Genomic DNA, 19,371 nt, shown 5'->3' with positions numbered 1-19,371 from the left:
GTTAGCATAAAGATTTTATAAAAATACTAGTCATGTAGGATAAAAGTTGTGCCCATTATGCTCGCAGTTCTCCCTCATTTATGAAAATAACGATTCTTCTCACTTAGAGGTTTTCAAGTAGTTGCTGGTTTTTGTTGTCTTTTTTTTGGTTGGGTGGTTGTTTTTTTAAGAATCAGTGTCTCCCCACTGGTAGGATTTTGTTGTGACTGCATGCAATCCTAGTCCTTGTTCTACCATTCAGCTTCTGGGTAACTTTGAGTATGACCATATTCCACATTGTAGCTTTTCAGTGTGGGGAAGCTGATGAGACTCAAGCTCTTTATGACACCTTTTGAGATCTACTGCTTAAAACACCTGTCTATCTTATGTTCTTCATGTTTTGAAGAAAGTATTTTCACATATTGTACTGAGGATCAACATGACATTTACTAGCAGACTTTTTAAAATGTGAAAATATCAGCAGACTAAGTGTTTATGGTGCATACCGTGGGATTAATTTTTGGTATTGATTTGAATTTGACTATCCAAGTTGAGTATCTTGCACCTGCATCATGGCCTACTGCTCCTTTGCTCATTTTATTCTATTTTTTCATAGCAAACTTTCAGAATCTCAATAGCAAGAATGGAAAAACATCCCAGCCCTGGAAGAATTCTTGTAAATAAGGCTACAGCACATGAACAAGGCCGTGCAGGGAAACCTGTATTGCTGCTACTCATCCTACCTGTGCCAGAGGAATAACAGATTTCTCTTACTAGGAGCGAACAAATACAATAAGCAGAGCTTTAGTGAAGGAAATGTTCTTCACCAGTAGAGTGAGAACACCATAATAAAGGGAGAATTAAACAGCAGAACGTAACAGTATGGTTAACAGCTCTTCCTCCTTTTATTGAAACTCACACTGGATGGATGTTGTCTTTCCTCCAGTTCTAACCAGAAAATACACTCCTGACCATGGTTTCTCAAAGTGCAGTGCGGAGATACATACAGAGAGAGTGACTGTTTTACTGCTGTGTTACAGTTAATCATCTCCCCACTTTGTCACATTTTCATGTTAGCGGCTCATACTGACAGAACAGATAGAGCTTCAACAATACAGCAATACAGTATTTGTTTGAATACCTAGCATAGGGGCGTGTATATATGTGAAAAAGAAAGGTGTGATGCTAAGCTTAGGAAATGGAATTAAGGACTGCAGGTCTACAGGCAACATGGTGTGATGGTTACCTTTGGAACTCTGAGCAAAAGGTGCCATGAGCTTATCCAGGTTATTTTCCAGAGAGGAAGGTGGTGAGTTGCTTGGTGTTAATGTATTTGGAGTTAAGCATGGTATGCAGCAGTAAAAATGATGGTCTAAAAATAGGTAACACTTTATCTGAGGGATCTTGCTCTCCACAGCTATTAATTTCTTACAGGTTAAAAAAAAAAAAAAGACAAATCCTAGGACCCACATTTGACTGATCATTCAGACTCAGAGCTCTTTTACCTAGCATTATACAGCAGGGCAAGGCTCATATTGTCAATTGTATGTTCCTGATGGAGATATGTAGCTTCCCATGATCTTTTTCTGGAAAGCTCAAACCACAGATTCTGGAGTTTAAATATTTCCATTCAATAATTCAACTAAAAAAAATAATTTAATTCCCTCAGATGCTGCATGCACAAGATACTTTCCTGTTTTCAAAAGTGTTATTGCAGCTGTTTGCTTCTATAATATCACGTAGGTAATTACTTTATTCATACACTAGGAAAGTGGTGGGGTTTTTTTGAAAAAGATGAAGTCAGCCTTTGCTCTCCAAGTTAAAACTTACCAAAAATTCTATCAGAGTAATATCATGTATGTTACCAGCAATTCTCTCTCACGTACTCTGTGTCTGGGGCTGTCAGGTTGTTATAATGAAAAAAGCAATTTCACATTCAGCAGATCATTTTTGCTATGAAAATTGGGGATTTCAAGTGAAGGACCACATTGGAATGTTTTCTTCATTTATTTTACACTTTCAGGTGGATCTTACACAGTTTGGCACACACAGTGCTTCATGGGTATTTATTTCATAACAAGTTCTTTGCTGTTATACCTCTGGAGACAACTTACGCTTCTCTGGCTGTTGGATTAGTAGGCAAATTGAGTTTTCCCACCTCCTTTGTAGTTAAAATACACTCAGCTTTAAACTACAAACTGGCAAATATTGTTCCTACCCTCATTCTTCCAGCTAAAATTCCATATTGAGATGATCTGTGTTCCACTCGCTTTTAAATTTTTTGTTTAATATAGCAGGAAAAAGTTATATATTAAGAGCTGTATATATAGTAGAACTCTAAGTTCTTTCCAGGTAAGTTATCAGTATCCCTTTTGTTCCTAAACCAATTTTTTTCCGTATAGAATAAAGGGTGGGATGGGCAGTTCAAGCTTCTAGATGATTGCTCAATAGTAAAGAAGAGCCCGAAAAAAGAAAAACTGTGTATACTCCTTGTGTGCTGTTCAACTAGCATCTGTAGCAGGGACCTACTCTGCAAACGCACACGCAAGTAGCTGCTGCTGTTACCCTCATGTTGGGTACTATGGTCCTTTCAGTACTGGTTTTGTATTTTTCCAGCTGAAGGAAAAAAATTCTTTTAAAGCTGTTACATATTTTCTCGACTGTTTCATTTTGACTCAGACCGTATGAAGCACTTCTATAAAAGAAGTCTACAAGGAAGTAACTACACTAGTTTTCAGTGATGAGGTTTACCTGTATTTTAACAGTTAAACCCACTACGTTAATAAAACAAAACTTCTGAACAATAATCCTGCTCAGTTTCAGTATTTTTCCCAGTCCTCATATTTGAGAAGAACGTAAGTAGATCAGAATTGTGAAGTACAGCTCCATCTTTAATAAAGCAGACAACCTAAATGCCAGCTTATAAATGTATCTGGCAGTTCTCTACACGCTAGCTGCATTACAAGAGATGAGACTTAGTTACGACTAGCTACTGCAGTTGTATCTCCCCAAATTTTTCTTCATTTTCTGAAAAAAAATTAACTTCTCCTGCCTGAAAATGTCTCAAGTTCACTTGCAATTTAAAACATTCTATGCAGCTTTATTGTTGGAGAGCAGGAAGGGCATTGATGTGTGCCCTCGTATGCAGCGTGCGCGTACTGGGGCAAGTTCCCCATTCCCGGGCTAGCGACCTCCGTTCCACCCTGCCTGCCTGCTGCCCGGCTGCACGATGCAGCAAAAGCCGAATTGCGAATATTGCTACATGGGATAAAGGGAAAGATGCGGCGGATACTTCTATCTTTTGTCATTCTGGGGCTGGTTACAGAGCAACGTCTCTTGGGGGGTGTTTTAATCTTTGCAAGAACTACTGAAAACAATTTAAGTGTTCTGTTGCTGACTGATTAAAAATAACGTGTGCTCAGACAAGCAGCACTAAACTATACAAATACACGGGTACGTCTGTCTCCATAACACTTATCAGTTTAAGAGTGTTGAATTATAAATGAGATGCCTGATTTAAAACAAACAAGTTGTCTCAGAAACTTATCTACTCCAATTTGTTGACCTAATTTTAATTGCCAAGTCGGAAAAAGTGTGTATATCTACTGCTGCTGGATCTTTCACTTCACGACTCCCAAGACAAATATAGGGGGGTATGTGATTACGAGATCCTTACCCCACAAAGCTGTCTGACTGCAAGATCTCCGCTGTATGATGGGCTTAGAGATAAACCATTAAGAACGAGAACAGAACAATGTTATTTCGCTTTCCTGATTGAAATTCAACTCTATTAAATATGAAGCAATGTTCTAGATGCGATATTTTTGAAAGGAATTTGTTCTACAAAGTTTAGATGACATTTCTGTACCAAACATTTAATTCAACAAAGGATTGATTACATCAAAAGTGATTGAATTTGAACAGAAAGTAAACAAAAATGCATATTCAAGATAGTTTAATATGTATTTTCTGAATTAGAAATATCAATTTCTTAAATGAATGAGAATTTCTAGTGTAACGATCCATTACTCCCCTTCCCCACCACTGAATTACATTATTTATACATATAATACAGAGCCGATTGCAGTTGGAAACAACAATATTAAAATAAATGTTTAATAGATACAAAGGATCTTTTCTCCACAACATAGTTTTTCTGGTGTCTGGACACCAATTTTAAAGTAATTCTCTATTAGCATTAAACTATTTAAGTGCAAAACAATTTTGTTTTAAAAATCTATGATTGCAGCATCCATCTTCCTGAATAACATTTTGAAGCCAGAAAGTAATGACTTTCATTTTCCATGAGTGCATTCCAGGCTGTCTTCTAGCCATCTCTGGTTAAAAAAATCAGTGCAAAATAAACAATGGTGAAGTACTAGTTTAACCATTGAACTTACTTGAATTTAAGAAACATACTTTATTTTACACTATATATATATATATCTTTTATTTATATATTTATATAGAGAGATTAAATTACACTGGACTTGAAAAGTATAAAGAAAACCAAAAATGTTACTATTTTTCCTGCAGCACCAAAGGAAGCTTTTCTTTTTTTTTTTTTTTTTTTTAAAAATGAAAACTCTTCCTTGGGTGAGCAGCCTAGCAGTATTAGCTGTAATAAGAACTCATTACATTATTCCTTTGCAAATTACTATGTGATTCACATAATTCCATGTTTACACTCTGCCACGTTATAATTTGTGATGCTCTTTGCCTGAAGAACAGCTCCTGGTTCCACTGTCATTACTTCTTGTCCTGCGTTCAGAGATTTGCTAGCAGTAGTGTGATGGCTATACTACAGTTCCACTTGGAGAATTGGCCTGGTTTTGGGATGACAATAAACCCTGCAAACAAAGCAGTTTACATTAATCCAGCAAGAGAACCTGGCATTAATTTTATAAAGTTCTTAGCCTGAAGCTAAAATGAGAACAATTCCTTTTTACCGCCACTTGCTTACTTTAGACATCAGCACCTTCTTTCCTGCAAAAGCATCTAAGCCACTACTGTATTGGTCAAGCAGCACAAGAGAGCTTTCAAGTAAGTAAGAAAGCGTGTGCTTTATGACACACGATGAATCTGATCCCAGCATTTGATTTAATCTACTTTGCATTTTGAGTCACTGTGAGCAGCGGAACTTTAAAAATCATACACCAAAAAAGCCATCAGCATTTTATTAGGGTAGCAACAAACAAACCTATTGGGATATCGACAAGTTTGACAACTAACCTGATACAGGGAAACGCTCAATCTCTTGTATGCTATTGAATATTACAAGCTTTGAATAGAAAAATAGATTCTCTAACCAAATATTTCGGTAGTTTTAAAAGATAATGAAACACCGAGCAAAAGTTCCATAAAGATTCCCCATTACAATTTAAGCTCGCATTCAGGAAAACTTTTCACCAGCTTGTTTAACTACACCGCCATTCAAATAAAATGAGACTGACTTCATTACTTCATTTCAGCCCCAATCCCGCGCCTGCGCGGCGCCCCTTGCCAGACAGAGACTAAGGCAACTATACCTTACGGACAGGTGTCAACGGAGAGATTCCATTTCAGATTTATTTATAGTAACCCCTTTTTAATCATTCATGTAAAAGTAACTGTATATCAGACTTATTTAGGAAAAGCTTAATATCAAAATACAGTCATCTTGCAAGGTCATTATTGAGTTACGAGGAGTGCCAGCAGGCTGAGCAGCACGACGGCAGCTACGCTGGAAGCACACCAATGAGCGTCACTGTGCTACTCCTTACTACATAGCCATGATAAATGCAATTTTAGCAATTCCTCTGAACAGCTACCAGCTCAGGTTCTTACCTCAAAAATTAAGATCCTGTGACTCAGATCCATCAAACTAGACAGGCTCAGGCAGCAGTTAGCACACAATGTAGAATTAGGTCACATCTTCAGAATCTACAGGAGCTCTTTCTTGCTTGGATCCAAGAACTGAAAAGTCATGACTGACGGAGGAAAACCCTGACCATAGAGCAGAGAGGTGGAAGGAGGGCTGGACTGGCTGAAGTCAAGTCATCAAGTTTCTACTAAAACCATTGCCCTTCCCTTTAAAAAACGTCTCATCTACCAGTTCAGCCATATTATGCATCTGGATACCTTCGTACGATTCACAGCAGACTGTGTGTGTGCGTGCAGGCACGTGTGTATATACGCATACACACATTTCATGTTACATTTCTATATAATGAAGTATGCGGCACTTAATTCGGTGCCCTCCATAGATCACAACTGCAGGAACCAGAACACACTTTTTATTTTTACTTGTTCATGTAGTGGATATCTGATTCAAACCCTGCGGAGGTAGACTGAAGCGGGTTGTCTTTAAACTTGTTTGACATTCCGAATGTGCAAAGATACTGCGTATTTCAGGAGAAGAGAACAAAAAGTTTCCTAGTTATTAGTTAAGGAATAGATGGTGAAAAAAAAAGGCAGGATTTTAGAGCAAACAAGCTACTGAAACACTTCTGAAAATTTTTACTCAGAAAGTTTTGTTCAAAAGTGATGAAGATGAATCGGAACTCTGTCATTCATTACCGAAGCATTCTTCAGAAGTCTATTAAATCCAGCAGCAACTGGAAGGTCTTTCTTGCCAGAAGATTACATCCACTAAGCAACTTTCAAGTACCCTGGAAAAAGACGTCCAAAGGTATTATTTTCAGTCTTTAATAAATCAGTTGTCTAAACTGTTCATATGCAAATACGTGCTTTATAAGCACATAGAACATACTAGGGATGGCATAAGATGAAGTCTTTTTCAACAGGCTCATAACCGTACTATGCAGATGAAGAGAAGTACTGTTCCAACATCAGATTTACACTGTAATGCAACCGATTGCTGGGAAACAAAATGAGGAGTCTTTCATTTTCCTACAACTGCTCTAGAAACAGGCGGCACGTACTGAAGTTCAGTGTGGTGCCTCGTTCCCCGTGAACTTCCAGACACTCTAGAATTCAAGTTCCAAGACAAGGAACAAGGAGTCAGTCCTGGTTTCATCCCCCAGGCCATGAACCCTCCCTGCTTTCAAGAGCAGAAGTGCAGCACAGGTGGCTCTGAGTGACTACCAGGCACTCCTTATATGTCAGTCCTTGCTCTGTATTAACTCTGCAACTCTGAGCAGGAAAGCCAGAGGAACACCAAAGCAGAAAGAATCTCAAGATCGATATCCTTCCTCTACTGCAGGCAGACATTTCAAAAATTTTGCAAGTGCTGCCTTAAAACTTGCCCTGGCTACGATGGCCATGCCAGAACTTCACTTCTGTGGGAGAGATCAGAAACTTTGTGAGTTCTTCCAAGTACTTAATTTCAGAAGACATCTTAGACCTTAGATGCTCATACAAGAAAAGCAAGAATAAGAATTTGGATTTTAGGCATAGATGGAAGTTTTACTGAAGTGGTGAGTGTTCTCGGTGGGTCCCGAGTAACAAAAAAGATTGTGTAGAATTTTGCCATTCTATAAGAGCCTTTCAAACAAGGCCATTTAAGAAGCCATCTTAGGTGTAACATGGGAAACTTTGGAAAGCCACATTAGAGAAGCAAGTGAGGGCTCCAAAAAAGTTAGTTTTGATACAAAAGTTACCCTATAAAAGTCTGATTTGCAATACAAAGGGTGTGGGACTAGAATATTTGTAATTGCATTCTCTGGGAGTAATATGATGGATAAGGTTATGAAAAAATACAGAAAGCTCCTGCCTGTAAAGAATGAATAAAGAAATTAGACTGCAGTGTTTTCTGTGATTAAACTACCAAGTCTAGTCAACCAGGTGGTAAAAGACGGAATGAAAGCTGCAACAATGTGTTAGTGCAACAGCAAAGCCGCAGAGTTTAACAGCCGTGACAGAAAACACAAAAGCTGAGATGCGACAACTGCAGATCTGCCGTGTGGTACAGTGCATCAGCTGAAAGTTTAAGAACAAACACACTGAGAAAGCAGCAGAAACAAATTAAGACACTGTTCAAAAAAGTTTTGAAAATAAATGTAGTCTTTTATTAGCAGTATTATTTTGTCAGCGTGTGGGTCTAGCAGGGGGTGGGAAATGGAACAGTTAGGAGACCCAAATCAGCACTTTGATAAAACAATCCTCATCACAACCTCAGAGAGGGTCCTCCAAGTAGGTGCTACATCATCTGCCATCTTAATAGATCACTCTGCAGTTGAAATGTGCTTCTCTTGCAGAGGACTCTCTCCTTTTTCTTATGTCAATTAGCACTGTCAGAGTATTGAACCCAGACTGTTTCAGCACTAGTTTCCAGGCCTATTCCATGTTTATCTGTGCATTCTCAGACTTCCCAAAACACACAGGCTTTTGCATATTTGGTAAAAATAGGCTTGCATGGGTAGGAATGAAAAGCCATAACAAATATGATCAGAAAGGTCATTTCCACCCAAGGTTCGTGGCACTCCTAGCTGTGGTGTGTTCAGAAGGACCTGCGGCAGCGTTAAGACTAACCCTCACAGTTCAGGAGATTGCAGGGGGGGTATTTTTTTTTTTTTTTTTTAAGAATTCCACATATGCTCCAGCCAAAAGTTTGTTTTTTTTCTAAAGATACAAAACACAAGGTTTCACAACAGAAACTAATTTTATGGATGACCAGCACATAACTGCTATATTTAAAAAAAAACCCAAAACCAAACAAAAAACCAAAAACAAATCAGGAAGATACTACTACGTAGAAAAAAAAAGCCATCAGTAACTACTGATTTAATATTTTCTTCATGTAAATTAGAACGGGATTAATTGGAGCCAAAGATGCAATCATATGTAGTTTCTCTAATCTAGATAATAACCTGCAAGTTTGGACACATGAGCAGGACACGGGAAGTTAGTGTCTATGTGCTTCTTCCCAAAACTCTTGGCAGAGGCTCAGCCTTTGCCCTGGACCAGAGCCGCTCCCTCAGCGGCACAGCTCAGCTGGTACTCAGAAACTCCCTGGGTGTCAGAACTTCACACATCTTCCCTACGTTCTGTTTCAAAACTGAAAGGTAGAAGCAGCAAAGCAAAGGGTCCAATGTAACAACCAATGAAAAAAAAAAAAAAAAAAAAGGTCAAGTCTCCCAGTACACTTCACTAATGCAATTAAACCAATTTTAAAAATGGCTGAATTAATGAATGCCCACACAAAAATGGCATTAATTTGTTAAATCATTTCTGCTATTGCCAGTGTATGAACTAACGGGAATTTATTATTTGAACAATATTCCATGGGTGGTTTATTCTTGTCCAGAACTGTGACATTCCTGGAGTAATTTAAAGAAAGTAACCTGGACCATGACCTTTGCTTGAAAAAAGGAGCCCACAGCTCAATACAGTTATTTGAGAAATAATAATATGCCCAAACAGAATGAGATTTTTTCACATTTGTTTAAAATTCTGTACTCAAATCAGCTGAATTGGTTTCAAGATTTGCGTGAGCAAAATCCCTGACAGTTTCTTATTCAAATGAATCAGCATTTATTAGCATAAGTCTCTGAACTGCATATACTTACTAAATCAGATACTAATCTCTAATGGAGTCATAAAATTAATTGAGAATGTTCAAGGAAGCACGTGCTGAACATTCACATGGGATTTAGGGGGGATACAGCAAAGCTTTACACAGTCTATACGTATGGAGTTTTAAATACATTATTTGTTTTCCATTTGCCTTTTTTTTTTTTTTTTTCTTCTTTCCTTTGTTCTAGTAGTGTTACAGAAAGGTATAAATGCTTAAACCATTTGACACGAGATCTTGCAAAACCACGTAGTAGCATTAAGGAGGTTTCACTTGCAACTTCTGTATACATAAAGTTTTTCCTCGTAACAGAGGTGGATCACCATTTTACTCATTGTCAACAAAACCAGAAGTCAATGCTGCTAAAACAACAGCAGACTACGACTAACTAAAAATCTGTCTAGTGGTAGACTACTGTATGATTGGCAGATGAAGATATGGATGCCCAAGAGAAAAAAATAATTTAAGTAATAATTTAAGACACAACTACTTGTGTGCTCGGAAAAAGCACAAAAGGCTTTTGCCAGCAGAAACCTGGTTTGGCTCAAGCAATAGGACCTAAGCTTCATTTAGGTAGTAAGGGCTCACACGCTTAGGAACAGATGTTTCTCTAGCTTACTCAAACTACAAAAGTCGGTATGGTTTAAAATTTTCAGATTAGAAAATAAAGAAACAGAGACAAACGAGGGAAAATCTTGGGGGAAAGCGTATGACTTAAGGCAACCCCAGTTTGGTTAGTTGTAAAGTGTGATCTTAGCAGGAGAAGAAATGAGCTAAGTGAATTTGGTAAGGTTGATCAGCACCTACCCAAAATCCAACTTCAAAAACCAGAAAAGAATATGATCATACAAGTTATTTCCTTGAGAAGTTTGTGAAACATTATTAAATAAAGACAAGCAAGACGACACTTTCGTGTTTCAAGACATCTTTTGCCAAAGCATCTTCTATGATCACAGAACTCGTGGAAGTTAGTTTCATTTCACGCTCCCACTTACTGTTGAGAAACTGGTTTGACCAACCAGTTCTTGCATCATTTCATGTAAGTGGCTGTTCCCAGAAGCTTTCAGGACGGATTTAATTTTGTTCCTCCACTGGCAACTCTTCTTAAATACGCACGTATGTTACATATATAGACCATCACAGTGGTCAATCAGTACCTTCTGAAGTGCCAGAAGGTTCTCAAGTTTCCATAAGAAAGATTATTTTCTCAGCTTTAGTCTAGAGTATTTTCACCTAAGAGAGAGTCCTACCTCAGTTAGGCTGGGCCCAAAGTAACTAACTTTTTCACTGAAATGTCTCAAAAGTACCTTTGAAACACTTTAGTAAATATCATTTGTTTGGCTCTTCCATCGGTTAACAGAGAACCAATGCTGCAAGGGTGATGCAATCCCTAGTCCACTTGGAAGGGCAACATTTTAAGTCTTCGCCTAAATTGGTTCCAAGAAATTTTGCAGCCAAAGTTTCAGACTAGTTTAGTTCTAGTTCCGATGAGTTTAATTCTAGACTAGCCAGTTTTTCTAGGCAGAAAACGCTTGAATCATGTGAGTGAACCACATCCTCAGGGCTGTAAATTCAGCATCCATTAGAGGTAAATGTCAAGATCTAAAGCTGGAATAAAGAACACACCCTGCACCAGAGTCCACAGAGGAAAGAGCTCCTGTAGAATCCTAGAAGGAACGACAACGCTCTGCCCCACCTCCTGTTTGACAAGTAGGCAGAGAGAATCTAGAGACATCCGTGTCTGTTTTACTGAATCTGAGTTTAAACAAGTTTGACAAGTGGTTTGATAAGTATTCTATTTCATATTACTCTAGTCCTAAAAAAAATAAATCTCATGAGACATGACCTTATCAGCAAGATTTAAACATCAAAACGTATGCATCGTCTTGAGATGAAGTGAAACATTTACTCAGAGCAGGTTACAGGATGCATCAACTTCTTACTTTAAAATATGGCAAGTGAACAGCTTTCATTGTGGCCATTTGTTCAGTACAGTATGATAGCATAAGACCACCTAAGGACTGCAAGATAAATTAAAACTCAAATGTGGAAAGGACTATTGAAAGTTATCTACATTTACAGTTCAATCACACATTTTTATTTAACATCAGTATACAGAGGACAACCCCAGCAAGTTATTTTGTAATGTCAAGTATTTAGTAAAGTTCTTCAGCTGTAACAGTGACAATAGAACAGCTAAAAATAAGCAGTATGAAACAAACATGATCTTCTTAAAATTATAAATATACCAACAATACTTCTTAAAGCTTAATTATTGCAACAGTTAAATTAACAATAGTTCATGTTAGAAAGGCTCTATGAAATTTATTCAAGTTGTAAAGAAATTAGATGGAAGTGTAAAAAGGAAATACATATGAATTTTACTTTTGATTTTCACTAAAGGTAGTCAATACAATTTTGTACAGTATCACCTAACATGTCAATCTTTAACAAACTCCAGTATACAGAATTCATAAAATGCAGAAAATATATTGTTTAATCTTTACATGTAAATTGACAGTAAATTAACTGACACAAATTTTATTATTGTAACATAAGCAGGCCAGCGTTTTAAATATTAATTTAGTAGCTTTATGTTGTTAAAGGGGCAGACATATACAGTCATTCCAAGTACATAATCAAATTTTAAGAGGTGATAATTCAGAACATGGGTTTTCTAAGAAGCGTTTAGTAAAAGTCATGTTATTTCCTAATCCGGTCATCTTCATCATAAAGCCTTTACAGGGTTATGATGTCTCCTGGCTTTACTGGAGCCACTAGTCACACCTCCTCACACACGCACACGCGCAAACACACATACCTTGCTATAAATATCACACCAGTGTACTAGGTTTAAATTCACCCTGATAATGCGGGTATGCCATGTGCAACTTTGCTATTATGCACGTTACAGAAAGCTTCAAATTTCAGCATGGTAACCTGAAGTCATATAGCTGTGTTTCAGTTTTACTATAATCATCCCTGAAGTTTATACAGATACCGTATCACGTTGAAAGAAATCTATTTGATAGTACTTAAATACCAGCAATTGAACTTCAATTGTAATGATGAAATGCTCCTTTCCATTGAGGAAGAATTAGTATGTATAGCTGCTCATCTCACTCAAATATAGTACATGAATGTTTAAGTACTTTCACTAAAACAGAAGTCATACTAAAACATGATACTGTACTACAATTGTAGTTAACTAGAAAATTCAAGGATGTTATAATTTAAGTCTACGTTTTCCTGTACAATAAGTCAAATAAATAAATTCCATGTGCATTTGTTTTACAAAATGGTAGCATGTTTATCTTGCTAGGTTATACACTGCCATTTCACCTGTGCATACTTCTGGCCAATCCTACCTTGAGCTTTCTCACAAAGGAAACAACTAATCAGCAACTTTTACTTAGATAAAATGGTGAAGAAGATAGTGAATAGTCAATTCTACAGTCAAACACAGAAATTGTACAGTTTCTCTGACCACTAAGTTCTGAGAAAACTTGTTTTGCATATCCAGGTACTGCTTTGGTTTTGGGGGGGTTTCGTTGGGTTCTTTTTGTTTGATTGTTTGTGTGTTGGTTTGGGTTTTTTTTTAATTGCTTCTGTAGGTCCTGTAATTCAGTTTGAAGTAGCTATAAAGATAACACATGAAGTTTACCTTGGTCCCTTTAAAATTCTTTTTCTGCATTTTCAGATTAATACAACAGTTCTATAGTCCCATTTAAGTTTCCTACCAGGGGCTGGGAAAGACGGGGGGTGGAGAGGAGAGAGCTAACTGTCACCACGTTGAGAAGAAAGTTCATGCTCTTGTTAAGGCAACCTATTTTTCTCACCACACTGAACCTTCTTGCTCAGAAACAGGCTAACAAAAAGTGAGAGCAAAAAACTGAAACTAATGAATCCTGAGCCTCATTCTACTTGTTTGTTACTGAAGTTTGCCATTCACTTGACCTCACTCTGATTGGGAGTTAGTACAACAGTTCTGGAAGTGCAATGCAGGAATGGTATATCCAGTGAGGAAGCTCAAGGTATGATTATGTATACACTGAAGTAGTAATTTGGAAAGTTCATAAACAAACTGTGAGGACACTCCGTAAGCACTGTACAGCCTATCAGCTATCATAAGGATCATGGCTGAAAAGACATTTCTGGATTTCTTTTGCACTATGGGCAGCACCAGCCCAACCAGAAAAATGAAGAGAACTTGTCATACACAGAACTGTCCAATTATCCAGAGCATCTTTTGATGGCTAGTAAAAACGAGAGGGAAAGGTAGCACTGGCTCAATGGAAATTACATTAGACACTGCAAGCCTGCTTCAGTTTTCCATCCAATTCTTTCTTTAGGCTGGCAGTGGTATGAATTTAATGAAGGCCTTTTGAGGCAATGATGGAAGAAGCAGCAAGATTCAGAGGCTTTCACTCTAGAGTTGGCAGACAAAAACGTGACTGAGTTTTAAGATCACTTGGGGATCCATGTTTCAAAAGGAAGACTAGAAATAGCAGCTTTAAACCCCAGAGTAATGGGATGGCCTAGGATAAAACAGCTGGTGAAACAGAAATGAATGGTATATAACCCAGTAAGAAAGACATTACCATGAGTGTTTTCTACTTTGACAATTTTCATTAAATAAAATTATTAAGTGCTTTCCTATAAACAAAAAGGATGCTCATAACGTCCTTCTGGCACAAATATTTTCCTATCAAAGCCCTGTAAACATGCCACCGAAATTTAGTTTTTACCAGCAGAGTGAGCTCACTAGAAATGCAAGTGAAATCAGAAAAACAAATTCATTTGAAAATTTCTAAGTAAATACTTCCTAAACAATATGGCATTTACATCAGTGTGCAATATATTAATTTTGAAAGTGATAACTTCAGCATGAAAATTACTTACCTGTAATTAAAGTTTTCCATATTGGCCAATACATAAATCCTGATTTTTTGGTACTGCATACTTTATCTCTGAAATATTTGAAATGTCATATTCCAAATCAAAGTCAATACACAAAAATATTTAAGTTATACCCAGTCTAACAAAACCCACCTCAGCCACTGAAACGAAATTTAACAGTGTAGTGTTTAGTAGTATGCAAAGGAGTTTTAGAACAGAAAGAAAATATAGGTCACAATAGAAATCTGAGGCACTGCTGTACGTGTATAAAGTTAATTCATAACACGAGTGAATTGCACTGAGTCACAGAATTGATAACTGCTTTAGTATTTTCATTTAGGACAAATAAATAGTTTAGTGTTTTGGGGGTGCGTTTGTTTTTTTTTTTTAAATTAATGCTGCATCTGTAGGGTTCAGGCAAAAATTACTTTTAGGTAACACCCTCCTCCCTTCTCCCCAGAAAAGGGTTTACAATTTTTAGTTTTAGATTCAACCTTTAAATATGCACTGAGATGCAGAGCGGACACAGCTCTCTACACATACCTATGTCATGACAAATTTGATAACATCTCAAAGAAACTTACATTATACAAACGGTTTTAAGAAAAATTGTTGAGGTTTACTTAAAAGTTTATAGCAATGAAGATGTGGTATATAAATATATACAGTACCTCTACTTCAAAAGTCAGATTTATGAACCAAATGATTAAAACCTAATGAACATCAACTTTTCATTTAGGTTGCCCAACGTGGCAATACTCAGGTATTACCAGATTATTTCTTTTGCTTCAGGTGATAACCTACATCCCCTTTCAGAATTTTTCACAAAAATAATGGTTCTTTTTGCTAGATCAACTCTGGTAATGTTTTCACAGCCGTATTCCTTTAAAATGTTGCTGGCAAACAAAGCTATTGTAGCACAAAGTACTTTTTAATAAAATAATAATCACCACGTTTAGCTTCATTCAAAATCTAGCTTGCTATACATTGGACAGAAGAAAAATAAAGTTTCATCTGTGTTCAAGTGCATTAACAACAAGAGTTAAAACTAGTAATATATTTTAACGCAGGTTCAACTGATAGAACAGGTGCCATCAAAAAGCACGAGCTCGTCGATGATCAAAGCGCCTAACAAAACTGACAGTAACGTAACACTGAAACTACCTGGAGAAAGCTCGCATGGTTTTCCCTAACGAATACATAAAGCAAAAATTAGAGTTCCTTGATAATACTGATTCACAATTTCAAGAGCATAAACTACAGTCAGTAAAGGGCTCACAAATCTGTGCATAAAATGGCTGACGTTTTAAGAAGAAGTGTTTTTACGTTAATGGCAGGCCACCACAGAAAAGTATGGAGGAACAAAACACTTTGGTTTTAATTTTTTCAGAGGCTCACATTTCTCATTAGACTTAAAAGCAGCAGCTTTTCATAAGCTACTCTCATTGGGAGTGCTGTATTTTGTAGAAAACATTAGACGGATTATAATTATTTTAGTGATTGACAGTTTTTACTTCAATTTTTACATAAATAGCTTTCACCATATTGTGGTTATGCTTAAGTATAAGAACACTGATCAATAGTTTAGATGCACAGTATTTATTTCTTCTGCTGGAAGGCAACTATACTGAATAATTGTATCCAAGACACTTCAAATCATTCAGAAATATGGCATGCAGTATCCAAAAGTATGGCTCTGAGGATTTTTTTTTTTTTTACATTAAGCATAAAGAAATTTTATATTCAACATTCATTTATATTTCAAGAAAACTACCTATTCAGAGTTCTAGTTCTTTGATGCAGCATTAAGGATTAAAACTTACCACTTTACCAGGCCTTGCCCATGTGCAAATAAATCCCTCCTGACAAGCAGTGACTATACAGTCTTCAAGAAAAATTAACACAGTCAGTCTTTCATGTGCTATCTTTTTACAGATAAGAGGCTCTAACAAGGGAACATCTTCCATTCGGGGACAGAGAGGTGTTCCCAAAGTTTTAGCTGGGTCCGTTTTGGTTTTAGTAACTAGGTTCAGTTTGTCACTGCTCTTGCTAGATATATGTCCCATGCTATGATTTCTCTTGTGATCTTTTTCGTGGTGTCTTTCCTTCCGATCGTGTAGCGATAAGGTTGCAAATTTACTAACGCCAGAAGCAATGGCACCATCCATGACACTGCTTTTACTGCCAGCATTTGAGACTGCAGAGTGTGGAAGGCTGTTTGACCGTGGAAGAGGAGGGGGTACAGAGTTTCCAGGTGTTGTGATACTGTTTCCATTACTTCCTGGGTTAGTTCCACCACTTCCAGCAGGTGGACTTGTGGCATTCATGACATTTGTATGTGTCCTTGCTCTTGAGAGAGGTTGGTGGGGAAAGAGAATATCTTCTGTAAGATCCCACAAACAGAGCTGTGTGTCCTGGCCTACTGAACCAAATCTATACGTAACACTTACTGGACGACTGTCTGTAGAGTTCCTTTTGGATAGCCTAGATTGCGTGCTATTTGCTCGATCTCTGCCAAAATGAAGGTCTTGGAAATCCTCATCACTTCCGCTAAATTCCATCGGGTCACTCTCTTCTACACTAGTGGTATATGGATCAAACGCAACAACACTGACCCACGATTTATGTCCGTGGCCTCTCGCTATTACTCGACAGTCCACGAAAGACCAAACTGTTACCAAGTCATCCTCTCCACCTGTCACTATGTATTTCCCATCGGGACTCCAACACACACACAGCAGTCCTCCAAAGTAGCTTTTCATTGTACCATGCAATTCCACTGAATCAAAGTTAAACACACGAAGGAAACCATCCTGGCTCACACACGCCAAGAACTTCCCATCTGGGGAAAAGGCAAATTCATTCAGGGCGCCCTCACCTACTGTCCATTTAAGCAGAGGGTTTCGCGTGGATTTACTCTTGCAAGTGTGAACTGCAAAACTTTCTCCTTGTTTAAGTAGCTGGTAGTGCGGGGCTGTGGTACCACAAGTGTGCTCCACGTTATACAAGTACATATTGCCACTGGAATGAGCTACTAGGAAAAGGCTTTCCGAACCTGGTACCCATTTTACACAGGTTACTCTGGACTTGTCTATTAGTCTCTGTGAAAAACAAAGAAGATACACATCAGAAAGTCTGAAAATTAAAGTTTTAATGATTAAATGTAAATATGACCTTTCTGAGCCGATAGGGAACAATACTTAACCGAAGTAAACTCAACTTTCTAGAAAGGAGCTATGTTACTGTATTTTCCAAAACTTATCTTATCAGGCAGTAAAGAGGAAATTATTTTTAGACAAAGTTCTACCAAACGTTATTATTATGGTCCAGTCACATTCCACAACAAACATACTTCAATCAAGCCAGTCTGTTGTTATGAATCTAAAGGTAGTTCTTAGTTTTACTTTCTTGCTGTGTAGGTTGAAAAGCATGTAAAGGAAACAACCAAGAAAACACAGAATAAGCTAAAGGGGAAAAAAGGCAGTTACTCATCTGTACTACACAGGAAACAGGTTACAAATCAACAACAGTAAATTTAAGACTCTGGTTTTATCTGAAATCACAAATAAAATCCATCCCCTGAAAGAAAGAGGGGGAGGGGTGGGGGAAGGCTTTAGGGGCCTTTACCAGTTTTTACTGATTCAAGCAGCAAAAGCTACATACCCGGTGACCCTGTTATCATGTGGCTGGAAAGTTAGTAGTTAAATGCCCGTGATTCAGTGAATTCAGAAGACACCACATTCTCTTCACCTTGGAATTCCCACCCTCCAATTAGTTTTCATTCATTAGCCAATGACCTGTCAATACCCTCAGTTACCACCCGGTTAAGAAGTTTCCTTTAAAGAAAAACAGTTTAACGGTGTCCATGGTTGCAAAAGAACGAACACACACATATTAAACAAACATTCCTGACCATAACGTCTTCAATGCTGTAAGAACTGAGAGAGAAAGTTTGACTCCTTGAGTTTGCTAGTGTAGTTCTGGTGGATTTCTAAAACTTACCAAGTCACCCATGGCATCACTCAACTGCAACTTGGAGACAAGTAATTCTTTACATGCACATTCAAGATTTGTATTTGGCATAGATTGATTATAGGCTGAAAGAAGAGCTGAGCTACACAAGAGGCAAGAATGCAAATACAAAGAGCCTAAGGAAATACCAGAACAAGGTACAAAAGCATTATAAAACAAAGAGACAAAAAAATCCCCCCAAAACCTTGCTATGCTGTTTAATCGCAAACAAAAAAACCCAAACAAACTAATGGATAATACATTGACTGTTATCCATTCTGAACCTGTAACTATCACTGGAAAGCAGCACCTCTTCATTTTAGATTATACTTTTGCTGCTGTCAACCTCAGTGTAACACCGGGAAGCCTCTCTTCTGTAATTTCTCATTGGTTAAATTAGCCGCTTTGTACTTGAAAGCCAAGAGATATAACTTAATCTGGGAACTTCTCTTCAAATGCAGTAGCTTTAAAATAGCATATTCTTAGCTTCTGTTGGGATATTCTAAATAGTTTGTCACATGTTCATTGATATATATCATTCATGCCTCAGTAATTACAATATCAGAAATATTAGACAGAAAGTTACCTGGTACACAGCAAGAGAACATAGACAGGGAGTATCAGCCCAGCTGGCTCGCTATAGGCAATAGTCTCCTCGTTACTAAATTACTGCTAATAGAGCAACAAATAAATTTTTTGCTCTCCTCTACTAGAGCAGCTCAACCCAACGTAAAACCTCTACTCATAATAGCAGTTGCTCAACTTTTACACCTGAAACGGCATTTTAAGTCCATAGTCATGTTGGGCTATACAACCTTAAATATTGTACAGAAATCCTGCAAACCTGATCTTGACACAAGGAGGCCATGAACAAAACAGAAGTTTCTAATCTGCAATGAGAACAGATTAGCTCAAAGAGACAAGATGCAGAGAGACTTTAACCTGATATGTAGCAAATGACTACAACT

At 37.5% G+C, this 19,371-nt stretch overlaps 1 protein-coding gene across 3 annotated transcripts in view; it reads right to left on the bottom strand.

Annotated features, from left to right (window-relative positions):
• Window positions 1–4,265: 4,265 nt before the first annotated feature.
• WDR20 (WD repeat domain 20) overlaps window positions 4,266–19,371 on the bottom strand; it is a 47,031-nt gene continuing 31,925 nt past the window's right edge. For 2 of the 3 annotated variants that reach the window (XM_009891047.1, XM_009891048.1), the window contains one exon: window positions 15,843–17,493. In XM_009891047.1, coding sequence (XP_009889349.1) covers window positions 16,198–17,493 — 1,296 coding nt within the window. In that variant the 3' untranslated portion in view covers window positions 15,843–16,197. Of the gene's footprint in view, window positions 4,830–15,842; window positions 17,494–19,371 lie in introns of those variants that run through there. The other variant, XM_009891046.1, reaches the window with a different exon arrangement.

Source organism: Charadrius vociferus, unplaced genomic scaffold (genome assembly GCF_000708025.1).
Source record: "Charadrius vociferus isolate BGI_N301 unplaced genomic scaffold, ASM70802v2 scaffold228, whole genome shotgun sequence".
In the NCBI taxonomy this organism is placed as follows: Eukaryota; Metazoa; Chordata; class Aves; order Charadriiformes; family Charadriidae; genus Charadrius; species Charadrius vociferus.
This window is presented reverse-complemented; position numbering and strand designations above follow the sequence as displayed.